This window comes from Nematolebias whitei, chromosome 12 (assembly GCF_014905685.2).
Source record: "Nematolebias whitei isolate Nwh7 chromosome 12, NemWhi1, whole genome shotgun sequence".
Taxonomy (NCBI): domain Eukaryota; kingdom Metazoa; phylum Chordata; class Actinopteri; order Cyprinodontiformes; family Rivulidae; genus Nematolebias; species Nematolebias whitei.
Genome location: NC_056509.1, coordinates 22800242 through 22815687, shown reverse-complemented (window position 1 = coordinate 22815687; position 15446 = coordinate 22800242). Strand labels below are relative to the sequence as shown.

Sequence of the window (15446 nt, the reverse complement as noted above, 5' to 3'; positions counted from 1 at the left end):
TGCATGAAATGAGATTTTACTTGCAATTACTATTTTTTTGTCTTTAGATTAACTCCTATGTAACTGGGAGAATGGACAAATTCTTCAAAGACCCACTGAAATTTGATCCAGACCGATTTCACCCAGATGCTCCCAAGTAAGTAAAACAAAATGTTTTTATGATGTCAAGTTTTAGTTTCTATGTGACTTTAGAAGCCATTATTGTGGCAGATGAAAGAAAATAAATTTCTATTTGTTTGTTTTTACCAGGCCTTATTACTGCTATTTCCCTTTTTCTCTTGGTCCACGCTCATGCCTAGGGAAGAACTTTGCTGAGGTGGGTGGGATACACACAGTGTGTACATACAGTATGTATAAACCAGTGGTGAACCATGACTGTAACAGCTGTCTTTAGTCAGGATGTAATATTGTAACTTCCTAATAATTGGGTCAAATGTCGAAGACGCTAAGGAGTCAAGGTCCTAGTACATCACTTTCCTTTCAGCAACCTGTTGATCCACTATGAGAAGGTACTATTTATAAGACTGAGCTGAATACAGCTCCTCAGACTGAAGAAGTCTTTCTGATGAAAGATGAAACGTTTCTACACTTTTTTTTTTGTTTTTGTTTTTTGAACGTCCAGAGGACCTGACAACATTTTTTAGACACTTTCCTTTTAGTTTTGCAATCCAGTGACTCGCTGACAGATTTCGCTTTCCCCTATTTTTATACATCTGTCACAGGAGAGACACGTTATGGTATAGTCTCAATCTGTACCTATGCGCTTCCGTAAATCTTTATTTATCCGACCCATAACTTCTGATCGATTCAAGAACATTTAATGAAACTTAATATACGTGTCATCTCTAAACGGAGTGTCACACTTTTCATCACCCCAAATTCAAGATTAAGGTCGCAAGTCAAGTTCAAATATTATACAGGGTTTTTTCTTGTTGAGGCCATTGCTATAGATTGCTGTAATACAGTATATTAATTTTGTTAATGGATATAATATGCCATCTGCGGTACACTTGTAAGTACAATATCTGACTTATGTCATTTTTTTGCATTCACTAACTACAACAGAACATAAATTCCAACCAAACATTTAACAGAACAACCAACAGGGACAACCCACACGAACACATAACTAAGAAAAAAAAACACCAATTTTTGTTCCGAGGTTACCCAGAAGGCCATGCGACTCAAGCAGTCTATTGCATTCAAGTACAACATGTAATTTCAATAATTCATACTGAAATTTAACAGTAACCCCAAAAACACTATTTTTGTGAAATTTCTTCATTGAATGTAATCAAACACAACTGTGATATTGAGAATTATCCATGTAAACTTAAATCTGATATTTAACTTAATTTTTTTAAAGCAACAATAATTTTTATGTGGAATTTTGAATTTACAGGTTACAACTGAACAGATCCCAAATCTTAACATGGTCAAACTAAAATACACCTTACCGCACCCTCCCAAAAGTTCAGAGCTCCAAGTTTTTGTCACACCCACTCTACATCAACATTGTGAATGGTTAATTTTCTTGTCAGTTATTAAACAAACTCATCCTGGAGAGACTCTGACTAAACTGTGCCTTCCCTTCTGACAGTGAAGTCCTAACTAACGAGAAAAAAAAACCTTTATACCTGTTTCTGTCTGCAGACTCAAATTTAAAATAATCTGATTGGATAACTGTATTTTTACAAGTAAATATTATCGCTCAATTGCAAAATGCAAAATAGTTAACAGAAAACATGACATTTACCCCCCCCCCCCCAAAAAAAAAATCCCCAGAAAAATAAACTACATTGTAAATAGAGTTGCATTCGGGCCTAAAAAAATCCCATCTGACCCGGCCCCAGCCCATAGCCACCATTTCCGAACCCTACCCAATTCGACAAATTAACAGTAATTACAGGTCCGAACCCCCAAAACCCCCGACATTTTTAATTAAATTTTGACTGATTATACAAACCCTTTCCAAAAAATTAGAATATCATGGAAACATTGTTTAACTTTCATAATTCCATTCAAAAAGTTAATCTTTAATAGATGATAGATTCAGAGCACTCATTTTAAACTATTTCAAGTATTTATTTGTTTATTTTTATATAATTTGGGCTTCCAGCTCATGAAACCCACGAAAACAGGAATTCAAAAAATTTGAATACTGTGAAGAAATCAGCCCACACTACTTCTCAGTTTTTCCAGACAAAAAAAAGAGATTAGGATCACAACAAATCAATAAGAATATGGTACTTTCAAAACGATCTTCAATACTTGGTTGGGAATCCTTTTGCCTTTTTTTTTTCATTTATTTTTTTCATTTAACCATTATTTATACAGGTAATTAATAAGGTACTCATTGAGCCACGATAACTCATTTTCAAGAGAGACATGTTTAGGGTGCAGATGGGGGTTAAGGGCCTTGCTCATGGGCCCAGAGCCTCAACGTGGCATTGAGGCAATCAGCCTGTGACATTGACTGGGAGTTATGGAAGCCCAGATTTCCTTGATGCTTGCTGTCAGCTCTTCTTTGTTGTTGGATCTGGTGCCCCTCATGTTCCTCTTGAGAATACCTCATATATTCTCAATGGGTTTAGGTCCGACGAGTTGGCTGGCCAGTCAAGCATTATGGCATGGGCATCAAACCAGGTTTTGGTGCTTCTGGTGGCATGGGCAGGGGCCAGGTCCTGCTGGAAAATGAAATCTACATCTCCATACAGATCCTCAGCAGAAGGAATCATGAAGTCCTCTTAAACATTCTGGTAGACTGTTGCAGTGACCTTGGATTTAAGAAAGCAGAGTTTACCAACACCTTCACCAGACATTGCACCCCAAATCATGACTGACTGTGGCTATTTCACACTGGACCTCAAGCAGTATGGGTTCTGTTCCTCATCCTTTTTCCTCCAAACCCTTGGACCTTGATTTCCGAATGAAAGGCACACTTTACTTTCATCGGAAAAGAGGACCTTGGACCACTGGCCAACAGTCCAGCACTTCTTCTCCTTGGCCCAGTTGAGACGCTTCCTACGTTGGCTCAGGTTCAGAAGTGGCTTGACCCGAGGAACCCAACAGTTGTAGCCCATCTCCCGGATGCGTCTGAATGTGGTGGTTTTTGAAGCTGTGACTCCTGCCTCATTCCACTCTTTCTGGATCTCTGACAGATTCTGGAATCTTCTTTGTTTGATAATCTACCATACCATACCATACCATACCATACCAATTTATTTATATAGCACTTTAAACAGTGACAAAGCACACCAAAGTGCTGTACAGGGACAAACAGAACAAGCACACAGCAGCAGATTACATAACAGGACACCAAAAACGTAGAAACCAACAAAAACAGTAATGGATAACAACAACAACTGCAACATGACCAACACAGTGTGATGCACACAGACTCAGCACAGCTCACACAGTGCTGAAAGCCAGGGAATAAAAGTGTGTTTTTAAACGAGATTTAAAAACTGTGAGGGAGGGGGCCTGTCTAACGAGCAGAGGTAACTCATTCCAAAGTCTTGGGCCTGCTACAGAGAAGGCCCTGTCACCTCTGCGCTTGAGACGGGTTCCTGGGACTGTTAGGAGCAACTGGTCTGCTGATCTGAGAGAACGTGGTGGGACATACGGCTGGAGCAGATCAGTAAGATAGGAGGGGGCAGAGCTGTTTAGTGATTTATAGACATGCAAGAGTATTTTGAATTTGATTCGAAGGTGAACCGGAAGCCAGTGTAGAGAGGCCAAAACAGGAGTAATGTGCTCTCTTTTGCTTGTGCTGGTCAAAAACCGGGCTGCTGCATTTTGGACCAGTTGAAGTCTAGCTATGGAGGTCTGACTGATACCAAAAAGGAGTGAGTTGCAATAGTCGAGCCTGGATGTAATGAATGCATGAATTACTGTCTCCAGGTTATTTTTGGACAATATGGGCTTCAGCTTAGACAGTCGCGTCAGCTGGAAAAAGCAGGATTTAACAATCATATTTACATGATTGTTGAGTTTCAGAGAAGGGTCAAGTATCACTCCTAGATTAGTGACTCTTTGTTTCACTAACGGTGACAGAACGGATAGGTCGATGCAGTGGTTGGTGATTGTGTCATTGGGAGGAAACAGCATAACTTCAGATTTCTTCTCGTTGAAACTCAAGAAATTTAAAGCCATCCAATCTCTGATGTCAGCCAGGCAGTCCAGTAACGGTTGAATAGAGCGAGTACCGTTGAGTCTGAGGGGGAAGTAGATTTGGCAGTCGTCGGCGTAGAAATGAAAAGGTATGTTATGTTTCCTGAAAATAGCACCTAGTGGCAGCAGGTATAAAGAAAATAAAAGAGGACCAAGGATGGAACCTTGCGGTACCCCCCATTTAAGCGCTGCCGAGGCTGAACTAAAATCTTTGATGGAGACACAAAAGGACCTGTCAGCGAGGTAAGATCTAAACCATTCGAGGGCTGACCCAGTGATACCCACCCACTGCTCTAACCTTGCAATGAGGATCTCGTGGTCATTTGTATCAAAGGCAGATGTGAGGTCCAGTAAGAGAAGGAGCACAGAATCACCAGCGTCTGTGAATAGGAGAATGTCATTAAAAACCTTGAGTAGAGCAGTTTCAGTGCTGTGGAAAGGTTTAAATCTACTGAAGCCCATGGTCATCTCTTTTACTGGTGCATCTTCTCCTGACACATTTTGCCCTTACACTCAACTTTCTATTGATTTGCTTGGACACAGCACTCTGTGAACAGCCACCCTTCTTAGCTATGAACTTTTGTGGCTTACCCATCCTATGGATGATATCAGAGATGGTCTTCTGGCCAGTTATGTCTGCAGTCTTCCCCATATTGAACTGAGACAATTGAACCAAACTGAAGCAATTTAATGACACCTGGGGAAACCTGTGCAGGTGCATTGAGTTTAGTAGATGATTAGTGTGTCACACTCAGTTTAAAACATTCATGCCCTGCAACATTTGGGCTGGTGTCTCCACAGTATTCTATTTTTTTTTTATTCCTGTTTTTGAGGGTTTCATGAGCTGGAAGCCCAAATTATGTAAAAATAAAGAAATAAATACTTGAAATTGTTTAAATTGTGGGCCCTGAATCTATCATCTATTAAATATTAACTTTTTGAATGGAATTATGGAAGCTAAACAACTTTTTCTATGCTATGCTAATTTTTTGGAAAAGGTTTGGTTATTAACAGTTGACGGACACAGGCGGGGCAGAAGTTCGGAGCTGAGGGGGTGTTTGTCCTTTCATGACTGTCAAAGTACATTAAATCACTGCTTTTGCCTGAATTTGTCATTATTCAGACACAGACCCTGCTCTGACATGTCTGCGAGGATATTTTGGATTTCTCCTGTTTCGGTTGTCTGAGTGCAGCGGCTGAATGTCCATTTGGGCTTTGATGGATTGCTGCCTGGCAGTAGTCCATCTGAAGCTTAACTAAAATTTTTTTTTTTTTTACCTCTTTCAAAGCCAGTCAGCGCATGGTCAAATGGCCACATGCAGCTGGTGATTGTATGGCAAGCCAAGTTGCCATATAATTGGATCGTCAGCTGAGTTCGCTGACACAATCAAAAGTCCGAAACCAACCCGGCCCGCCCATCCAGCACATTATTATAGTCCGCACCACCCAGAATTTGGGTCGGACCATGCCGTGCTTCAGACCTGGGTTAAAAATGACAGCTCTAATTGAAAATGTACACTTTGTATACAAAAAAATTTAAATTGTAAGTGTAACATTTATGTGCTGGATTTTTAGGCCTTCTGTATTGCAGGGTCCCCACTGGTATAAATCATCACAGCTCATTGGGTGTGTGTTTTGCAGATGGAGGCTAAAGTTGTGATGGCAAAGCTGCTTCAGAGGTTTGAGTTTACCCTCATCCCAGGACAGACCTTTGATGTCCAGGACACTGGTACACTGAGTCCCAAGAGTGGAGTGGTTTGCACCATCAAACACAGGAAGTAAAAATAAACAAGTGGTGTTAAAATTACAAGTGAAGTCTCGCTTTGTGTGTATTCCTGCTTCAGCCAGAATCTACTTAAACATACTTAGATTTTTTTATTCATTTGCTGATTTTGTTTTGTTTGTTGTAAATTTACTTGATAAATGTATTCAGGGCATATTCTTTCAAAGGTTGTTTTGTTGTTGTGCATTCAGTCTCAAGTAGGTATCGCTACAGGCAAATTCGGAAGGTGTATCTGGGCGGCCACATCTGATTGGACGATAGAAAAATGGGCGTATCCGGCCGGCCACATCTGATTGGAATATAGGAAAATGGGCGTGTCTGGCCGGCCACATCTGATTGGATGATAGAAAAATGGGCATGTCTGGCCGGCCACATCTGATTGGATGATAGAAAAAAAGGCTGAACGATAAAAAGCCGTTTGTGTTAACCACAGACACTTTATGTCTAAAAACAAGGCGTTATTGGCAGATTGTGTTAACCACAGGCATATTATGTCTATGGTGTTAACCGGTTCGACATTAGCAGCGTCTCAGGTTCAACATTGGCGGCGTCTCCATAACTTCTTTTTCCGCGTCTCTTAACATCTTATCTTCCGGTTACATTTCAAAATAAGAGCAACACTACTGGGTAGTGGGGAGGGCTAAATGTTTGTTTTTTTAAATACCTAGCCATTACATTAAAAAACAAAATCCATTTTGGTTGTTGAAAAATGTGAAAATAGTTACAATCGATTCATAAAGAAAGAAAAATACAGTAACCAAAATATTAATGATACTTAAACTGGCCTTGGGACAAAGGATGTTTCCTTTAACTTCACATTGTCTTGTTCAACCTGCAGTCACTGCAGATGAGTGATTCACAGTTTCTGTAAGATTTCTGCAACTGGAGCAGATATTTCTGTTTACTGGTTAACTTCCTCAGCTGTCTCACATTTTAAGGGTCAGTCGTACTCCATGTTTCAGCTCCTTTCATAGATCAGATCTCATAGAAAAGAACTTCTAAAGAGCAAATTTTGTTTTTAGCATTTGTTTTGGGCCATTGTCTGTTACAGGACTCATGATCTTTAATTGAGACCAGACTTTTTGGACAAATAGGAGCAGGTTTCGCTTCAGCTGCTTCATATTTCATTGTACCCAGACCACACTCAAGCCAACCTGTGTCAGGTGCAGCCAACAACCCAAGAACAAAAGAGAATCTTCTTGTGTTTGACAGCAGATATAACGCTCGTTCTTAGAAACCATCAGTTTTAAAAAAGAGTTGACGTAACTTAACTAAAGAGCAGAAGATACAGCTAGCCAATCAGTGTTTGCCCCCTACAAACGCCTATTAGCCAGAAACGCGAACTTTTGGCCTGCAGAGAACCCCTTCTCTTCAGTCTGCTGTTTTTGACCAGTACTGACTGTGCCCACATGGGAGCACTGTGGCAACTCTCCTGTTTTCTTTTAAACAGAGTCTAGTCACATAAACAAATGTTAGGGAAAAATAACCAAAAACTGATGCTAAAAACGTCACCTTTATTTGCTGCCAGAGCCCTATAAAGAGAGAGTTGCAACACTCTTTGAACTCGCCGATACGCGGTCACGTGGTTCATGCAGCTCCCAATAGTTCCAAACAGTTCATCGCTTTCAGTCAGTTTGAGCGGCTGCTGGCGCAACATAACACAAAAATCGACTTTTCTTACTTTACCTGGCGTCTTTCAGTAATTATTGAGCAACAACAAACTGATTACTGATTATTTCACAGACTATGCATTTTATCAAAGCGTTTTTAGAAGCAGCTGATACATTTATCATTATAGAAGGAAACGAGACTGCAAACACATATTTGTTAGAATTTTTTTTTATATGCAATACAATGATAAATATAGCCATGTCAGTGTTTTATAACGTTACACACGTAAAAAAAAAAAGATCAGAGTAACACCTGTTATAAAGCTGTTTCTGATGTTCTCTGCTTGTCCTCCATGCAGCAGTTCAGATCTGCTCCAGCTTACCTCAGATCATCTGAATGAATTCTTGATTTCTATAGAAGATATTAATTCAACCTTTATTTAAACAGGTTCGTCCCATTGAGCCACGGGGACTCATTTACAAGAGAGACTGAATTTAATTGTTGTATTTGTCATTTTTTTATGTCAACCAAGTACCTGATAACTGAGTTGATTGTAGCCTGACAACTATTGTCAAACTGTAATTCATTGATTAAAATGTTAATTTAAATGAAACTGTTTCAGACAGCTCACCCAGCCGGAGACAGAGATTCTTGCCAGGGGACTGAACTTTGCGGTTGCACCAAGTAGAATTCCTCTGGTGGAGGTGATCACAGCCACAGAATCAGCCATCCGCAACAACAAAATTAAAGAGGCTGAAGCAGAACAGCTCAGAATCAAAGTTTCAGCCTGCCTCAGCAATGCCAAACCACCACCTTCCAACATCAGTAGAGAGGAGAGGGATGCACTCACCACTCTTAGCAAGGACAAAAACATCATCATTCTCCCAGCAGACAAAGGAAGGTGCACAGTGATTTTGGACCAGAAAGACTATCATGAGAAAGTTATGACACTCCTTAGTGACTTAAACACTTATGAACCTCTGAAAAGAGATCCAGGAAGTGGTTACAAGAAGAAATTGATAGATTGCCTGAAAATTTTGGAGCAGGACAAGGCTATTGACCGTTTTCTGTACCACAGACTGTACCCAGGGGAGGCCACACCTAGTCTGTATGGTTTACCTAAAATCCACAAACAAGGTGTACCTTTAAGACCAATTGTTAGCATGATTAACTCTGTCACTTACAATGTTTCCAAATATCTGGCGTCTGTACTCATCCCTTTAGTTGGCAGCTCAGAACACCACATACAGAGCACCATGGACTTTGTAGACAAGGTGAGGGATGTCATCATGGAGACTGATGAAACAATGATCTCTTTTGATGTCACATCACTCTTTACGTGCATTCCTGTTGATGATGCAGTAGAGGTGGTCAGTTTAAAATTAAAATCAGACACCACTCTGAGCAGCAGGACCACGCTTTCCACAGAACAACTGTGTCAACTCTTGAAACTGTGCCTGCAGTCAACCTACTTCACATATGGGGAGCAATATTATAGGCAGAAACATGGGTGTGCTATGGGGTCTCCAGTTTCTCCTATTGTTGCCAACCTGTACATGGAGGAGGTAGAAAAGAGAGCCTTGACGTCTTCTCAGGGACACCACCAAGTCATTGGTTCAGGTATGTTGATGACACCTGGGTTAAAATCAAATCTCAGGAAGTCCAACATTTTACTGACCACATCAACTCTGTGCATAAATACATCAAGTTCACACGAGAAGATGAAAAAAATGGCAAGTTGGCTTTCTTTGACTGTGAGGTCTCAGTCTCTGATAGAGGACATTTGCAAACTGAGGTGTACCGCAAACCCACCCACACAGACCAGTATTTGCAGTTTGACTCCCATCACCCTTTGGAGCACAAGTTAGGAGTCATCAGGACTCTGTATCACAGAGCAGACAGCGTCCCCACTAGCTCAGGAGCCAGGCAGAAGGAGAAATCCCACACAAGACAGGCTCTAGAGCAATGTGGATATCCTAACTGGGCCTTCCTGAAAGCAGAGAAGAAACCCAAACAGGACTCCAGTCAGCCATCAGGTGAAAAGGAGGAACCCAGACCCAGACCAGTGGTCATTCCATATGTTGAGGGAGTATCAGAGAAACTGAGACGTTTATTTTCTAAACATAACGTCCCAGTGGCTTTTAAACCCCAAAATACATTACGGCAAAGACTGGTTCATCCCAAAGATCCAGTCCCCCGGCACAAACAGAGCAATGTTGTGTATGCTGTTCAGTGTCAGGAGGGCTGTGATCAGTCTTACATCGGGGAAACAAAACAGCCACTGGCCAAAAGGATGGCCCAGCACAGAAGATCAACATCATCAGGCCAGGACTCTGCAGTCTACACTCATCTCCAGGCCAGCGGTCACTCTTTCAGGGATGAAGATGTTCACATCCTGGACAGAGAGGAACGATGGTTTGAGAGAGGAGTAAAGGAGGCCATCTTTGTGAAAAGAAATCGTCCATCATTAAACAGGGGTGGAGGCCTCCGGGTTCAACTGTCCCCCTCTTACAATGCTGTGATTGCTAGTATCACTCAGCCCTCTGTGAGTAGTAAACAGCCATCAGTGTGCTAATGATCCATTGTTAGGCTGATGGTCCTTCTTGAGCATGTGATCAGCTGGTTTTGGTTGTCAGCAGCAAACTGGTTGATCCACCCTGAGAAGGTGCTATTTAAGAGACTGAGCTGAATACAGCACCTCAGACTGAGGAAGTCTCTCGGACGAGAGACGAAACGTTTCTACATTTTTTGTTGTTGTTTTGCTTTGTTTTGTTTTTTTGAATGTCCAGAGGACCAGATTTAACTTTTTTAGATGTTTCTAGTTAAAATCATAACAGATGACAAAATAAGTGTTAACTGTGCAAAAATAAATTTCCAAACAATTTATTATAAAATATATAAAACAAGCTTTAATAAAGTACTTTTACTGCCATTTATACTGTTTATTAATGACAACATCTCAAGTCAGCAGGAGCACCATCATCATCATCACAACAACACAAAGCGAGAGCTGTAAATTTAATCTGCACAAACATTTTTAATCAGGGCTCAAAATGTTTAACTGTCAAAGAAATGTTCAATAAAATAAACTACTGTCACTCTACAGGCACATTTAGAGAGAGGACAGTTCACAGAGACACAGTGAGGACGTGTGAGACTGAAGGAGGTTCAACCAGAACCAGATGAGAAGAACAGCAGAACTTCCACTGACCAGTGATCTGACCAGTGACCTGACCAGTGATCTGACCAGTGATCTGACCAGTGATCTGACCAGTGATCACACATGTTGTTCTAAATTAAACTTTGGTACGAACAGTGTTAAATAAGACATGTCATATTTTTTTATTGAACATTAATCTTCATTCTAGCAGTGTCATTGTAATTTCAGAGACTGAGGAAGGAAGAAACAGAAATGAGGCGAGTGAGATGAGGGAAAGATGAAAATGTGTCCTCAGAGGACGGGGACATGTCAGGATCTGATGATCCAGGATCAACAGGACCAGGAGGATGGATCAACAGGCAGTCAGGGAACAGAGATGAAAAACATGAGGGAACAATTAGAACACAAAAAAATACATGAGCAGGACAGAAGAAACTCACAGACAAGAAAATTAACTCAGTCCTGTGAAGAAAAATGTTAACAATGGGAAAAGAAATTCTGACATATTTTTACAAAAGATCAGATGAAGACAACTGGCATGAAGAATAACTTCCAGCTCCATCTCAATGTACCTGTGATAGTTTAATAAGTGTTTTGTTACTGTCCTACAGTTTATTGATGCTGATATATTCTTGTAATAATTCTTATTTCTTGTTCTGTCTTGAAAGAGTCTCATCTCAACTTGACCCATGATTACCAAACACTAAACTAATAATATAAAACTAATGTAAATGAACAGTCCTGCAGTAAATACCAACTTTGTGAAGGTTATGGTGTTAAAGTAATCTTATTCAAACATCTTGATTAAGCTGTTATTGATTAATAGAAGACAGAAAATGAGCTCTTGTACCTTTGTGATACTTTGAATGCAACATTCAGTTCATGAAGTCATTCTCCTCTGGTTTACCTGGAAAACATGAAAAACATTGACTCATCTCCACAATCAAGTTTTTCTTTAATGATAATGTCACAATTTACGCTGCAGTCTTTGACAAATGATCTATAACTTGAACTAAATTACATCAATCTTGTTGTCATGTTGTCATCGTTCTTCGTTAAATCAGGTCTCTCTTGTAAATGAGTCCTCGAGGCTCAATGGGATTTACCTGTAGAAATAAAGGTTGAATGAATCTCTCAGAACAAAAAACGCCAAATATTTTCTAGTTGAGTTCAGTAACTGGAATTATCATAAATTTTAAAAAGACCACCTTTCAAAATTTAAGCAGTAATAGATATTTTAAAATGCTGAATTAGAAACAGACCCGTTTAAACCGTCATGTTGCAGAGCAGCTGCAGTTAAAACACAACTAGTAATTTAACATGTTTCATTAACTAAAACTGGCGACACAAAGTATTAATGTTGATAAATTGTGGTACAGAGCAGTCAGATAATGCTTCACAATGGCAAAAAAGTGTCGTATTTTCATCAACTTACCGGAGAAACACGGAGAATGAACTACGTTCAATCCGGAACCGCTGCTGTTTGGAACTATTTCCCGCTTCATGACCCACGTGACTTCCGCATTCCATTCTTTCTATGGGAGTGTCGCAACTCTATTTATAGGACTCTGTTTGCTGCTAATTTAGGTCTAACCGATTAAAAAAACATATATGTATATATTTTTTTAAAAGCTTGAAATTATTAATACAGTAAAAGGCCCTGAATCAAAAAAGATTTTAACAATGTGAGAAAAGCAAATAAAATAAATATAAATTAAAGACGTTGCACTGCTTGAAAATTCCTCAAAGGAGTATCACTCGACACCCTTCATGTCAGAGTGTAAAACGAAAATCTTGTGTTGAAAAATTATAGAGTTATTGTACCTTTGGTAAAACCTGTTATATTCAATGTCACATGATATCCTGAGGTGGTGTAGCGCTCAGACTGGTCTGTGAAAGACTTTCAGCTACCACACCAAATTTTAGCTCAATATCTTCTCTGGGTGGGAAAGGTGAAGCACCCACACCTGCCTCCACCCTCATTTGCCCCACTCTGGGCTTGAGCAAGGCCCTTAACCCCCACCATCTGCTCCTCCCAGTTTCCTAAATGGCAGCTCTCTGCTCCACACACAGGGTTGGCTGTGGTAGCTTGGTGGTCTGTGGTTGCATCAGGAAGGGCATCCGACATAAAAACAATTGCCAAGTCTTTGTGCAAATTAATTCGCTGTGGCGACCCCTGAAGAAAGGAGCAGCTGAAAGATGAAATAAAAACACTCTTATCCATTTCAGTTGTTCGTAAGGCACACAAGGACCCTACCAAATACAAAGTAAACAGAGAAGTGCTTCTGTTGACACCTGCTGACCTGTAGCAGTACTAATGTCTGATCATACATTCTGATTAATTAAATATTGTTCACTGATTGATGAGGTGTTTTCCTAACAGTTACTGTCTAGGTTTTAGGCAAATATGTGTAGTACTCGATGTTTGTGTAGGAGATGATAAAAGTAATAAAAAAAACTATTCAAAGTATAAATTTGTCATTTGTTTTTGATGGTTTGATGTCTGGTTATGTTAATAAACTCTCAAATGTAGCAAAAGTAATGCAGGAATATTTATTTGGAATTTGTATCCATGAATCTCACGATCATTTGAGTTCTCCTTGTCTTGTACTTAAAGCCTAACAGATCGTGTATTTATGTTTTTGTTGTCATTTAAACATGGATTCATTCTCTGCTCCACCCAAGATGTATATGTGCCTCTGTGGAAGTCAGCAGAAAGATACAAAAAATATTTTGAGTCACAACTTATTCTCCACCTCTTCCAACATCAAAATCAGAAAAATGAATGAAGTACAACTGTTGGGTCTTCTCTTCTTATATTCTGTCCCTTTCACAAGAAGAGCATACATATATATGTTTGTTTCCGCCACACAGCCCCCCCCCCCCCCCAAACTCCACCAAAAAATCCTTAGATCCCCATCCCCTCTCCACAAAATGAAATGGACGATCGTGAGGAGGCTGAAGTGGTGAACAGTGTGCTTCATGGCAGATAATTACATATCTGGCCGACATAAGGTCCTTCGGCACAAATACTTGTGGAAGGCAGTTCTGTTCAGGCCTGAGCTGCAATTTTATCCGCCAAATTAATTGGCGTTTTGGGGGGGCCTTAACATATCCCAAAAGTCACCAAATTTGGCGGACGCATCAGGACTGGTGAAAAATTACGTATTTTAAGGGCGTGGCAAATATCACAACATAAACGAATCAAGAGCGCCACCTAGAAATGTTCAAACTACCCTCCCCATTAACCTTAGTTTGTCATAGAAACATGAAATTTAGTACGCTTGTCCAATTCCCCAAGATGCACAGAAAACCCTCTGGCACCAACGTTGTACAATAAACAGGAAAGCAGCTATTTTGGAATGCCGTACCAATTTTCACATCTTTTTGGCGATCTACAGCCTCCACATTTGAACGAACTTCTAGGGATTTTGCTCAATCGGTTTCAAACTTGGCCATTTTGATCAAAAGTCATGGGGGATGCAAAGTTATCTAAATGGTTTGTTTCGGAGCATGATGAAGGGGCGGGGCCAGACCTCAAAGTTTGACATCTCGCCATGAGAAACAAAACGCTAATAGCTCCTACACGAAAACTGTCTGAGACATCAAACCTTCAGTGATTGATACACATACGGTCCCCTGCAAGACTGAATGATCAAATCATGACATCACTTAAACCACGCCCCCGGACAACAGTAAGTATAAAGTTTTACGTTGAACGATCCCTATCTGACCACTGTTACCTGATCAGCATGATATTGTGTCCATTGACCGAAGACATGTTGGTGCAACTTGCTTTCCAACACTGACAGTTTTGGGTTGAGCATGTGGGCGGCGCGGCAAAGTAAGACGTAACGCTGTTGCCATACATTTGGCTCTAAATGCCACAGATTGGAACCGAGGTGCACCAAAATCAGTATGATCGATCATTATCCACTTCTTGAACAGGAAGCCATGATAATTGGCCAATAGCCTCCACAGCGCCCCCTAGAATATTTTAAAACTTCAGCCACAAGCCATTTTTTGACCAATAATTCTGAAACTCTGTGAACATCTGTATCTTCTCAGAACATATGAAAAAGTCTCTTGGAGCCCTGGTCCAAAACCAACAGGAAATCGGACATTTTGGATAAAAGGTCATTTTTGGGCGTTTCTAATTGCGAATATTAACGAATAACATCATTATTAATTAACATCATCCTAGGAATTTTGAAGGATTGCCTTCAAAACTTGGTTGATATGCCCTTAAGACATTGGAGAGTAAAAGTTATCTAAAGCTTGCGTTTTCGTATATGTTAAAGGGGCGTGGCCAGGTCTCAAAGTTTTGCTTCCCGCCATAAATTTCCAAACACTATAACTTTCACATTGAAAGACCGAAATCCCTGTTGGATGCCCGACGATCCACTGTGATCATATTTTGATGTCATCAAACAAACCCCCGCCCCCTCAGAACAGGAAGTCTCTTTTGTAACTTGGAACGCTCCCTCTTTGACAACCTGTTTTGTATTTGTAATTATTTTTTTCTATCCTTAGCATGTTTTTTTTGTCTTTCAGATACACCTGGACCTATACCTGGACCTACCATTCTATGTTCGTCTGTTTCTCCTTCCTGTCCTCTCAACCAGCCGGTCAAAGCAGATGGCCACTTGTCCTGAGCCTGGTTCTGCTGGAGGTTTCTTCCTTTTAAAAGGGAGTTTTTCCTTTCCACTGTTGCCACTG

The 15446-nt window shown here is 40.3% G+C and overlaps 1 protein-coding gene across 1 annotated transcript in view; it reads left to right on the top strand.

Annotated features, from left to right (window-relative positions):
• The window catches only part of LOC119418456 (cholesterol 24-hydroxylase), a 43155-nt gene extending 36949 nt beyond the window's left edge, over positions 1-6206 (top strand). The window contains exons 13-15 of the mRNA XM_037685745.1: positions 48-136; positions 250-316; positions 5815-6206. Of these exons, the coding sequence (XP_037541673.1) occupies positions 48-136; positions 250-316; positions 5815-5955 (297 nt within the window). The 3' untranslated portion in view covers positions 5956-6206. The remainder of the gene's footprint in view (positions 1-47; positions 137-249; positions 317-5814) is intronic.
• The last annotated feature ends 9240 nt before the right edge of the window (positions 6207-15446 follow it).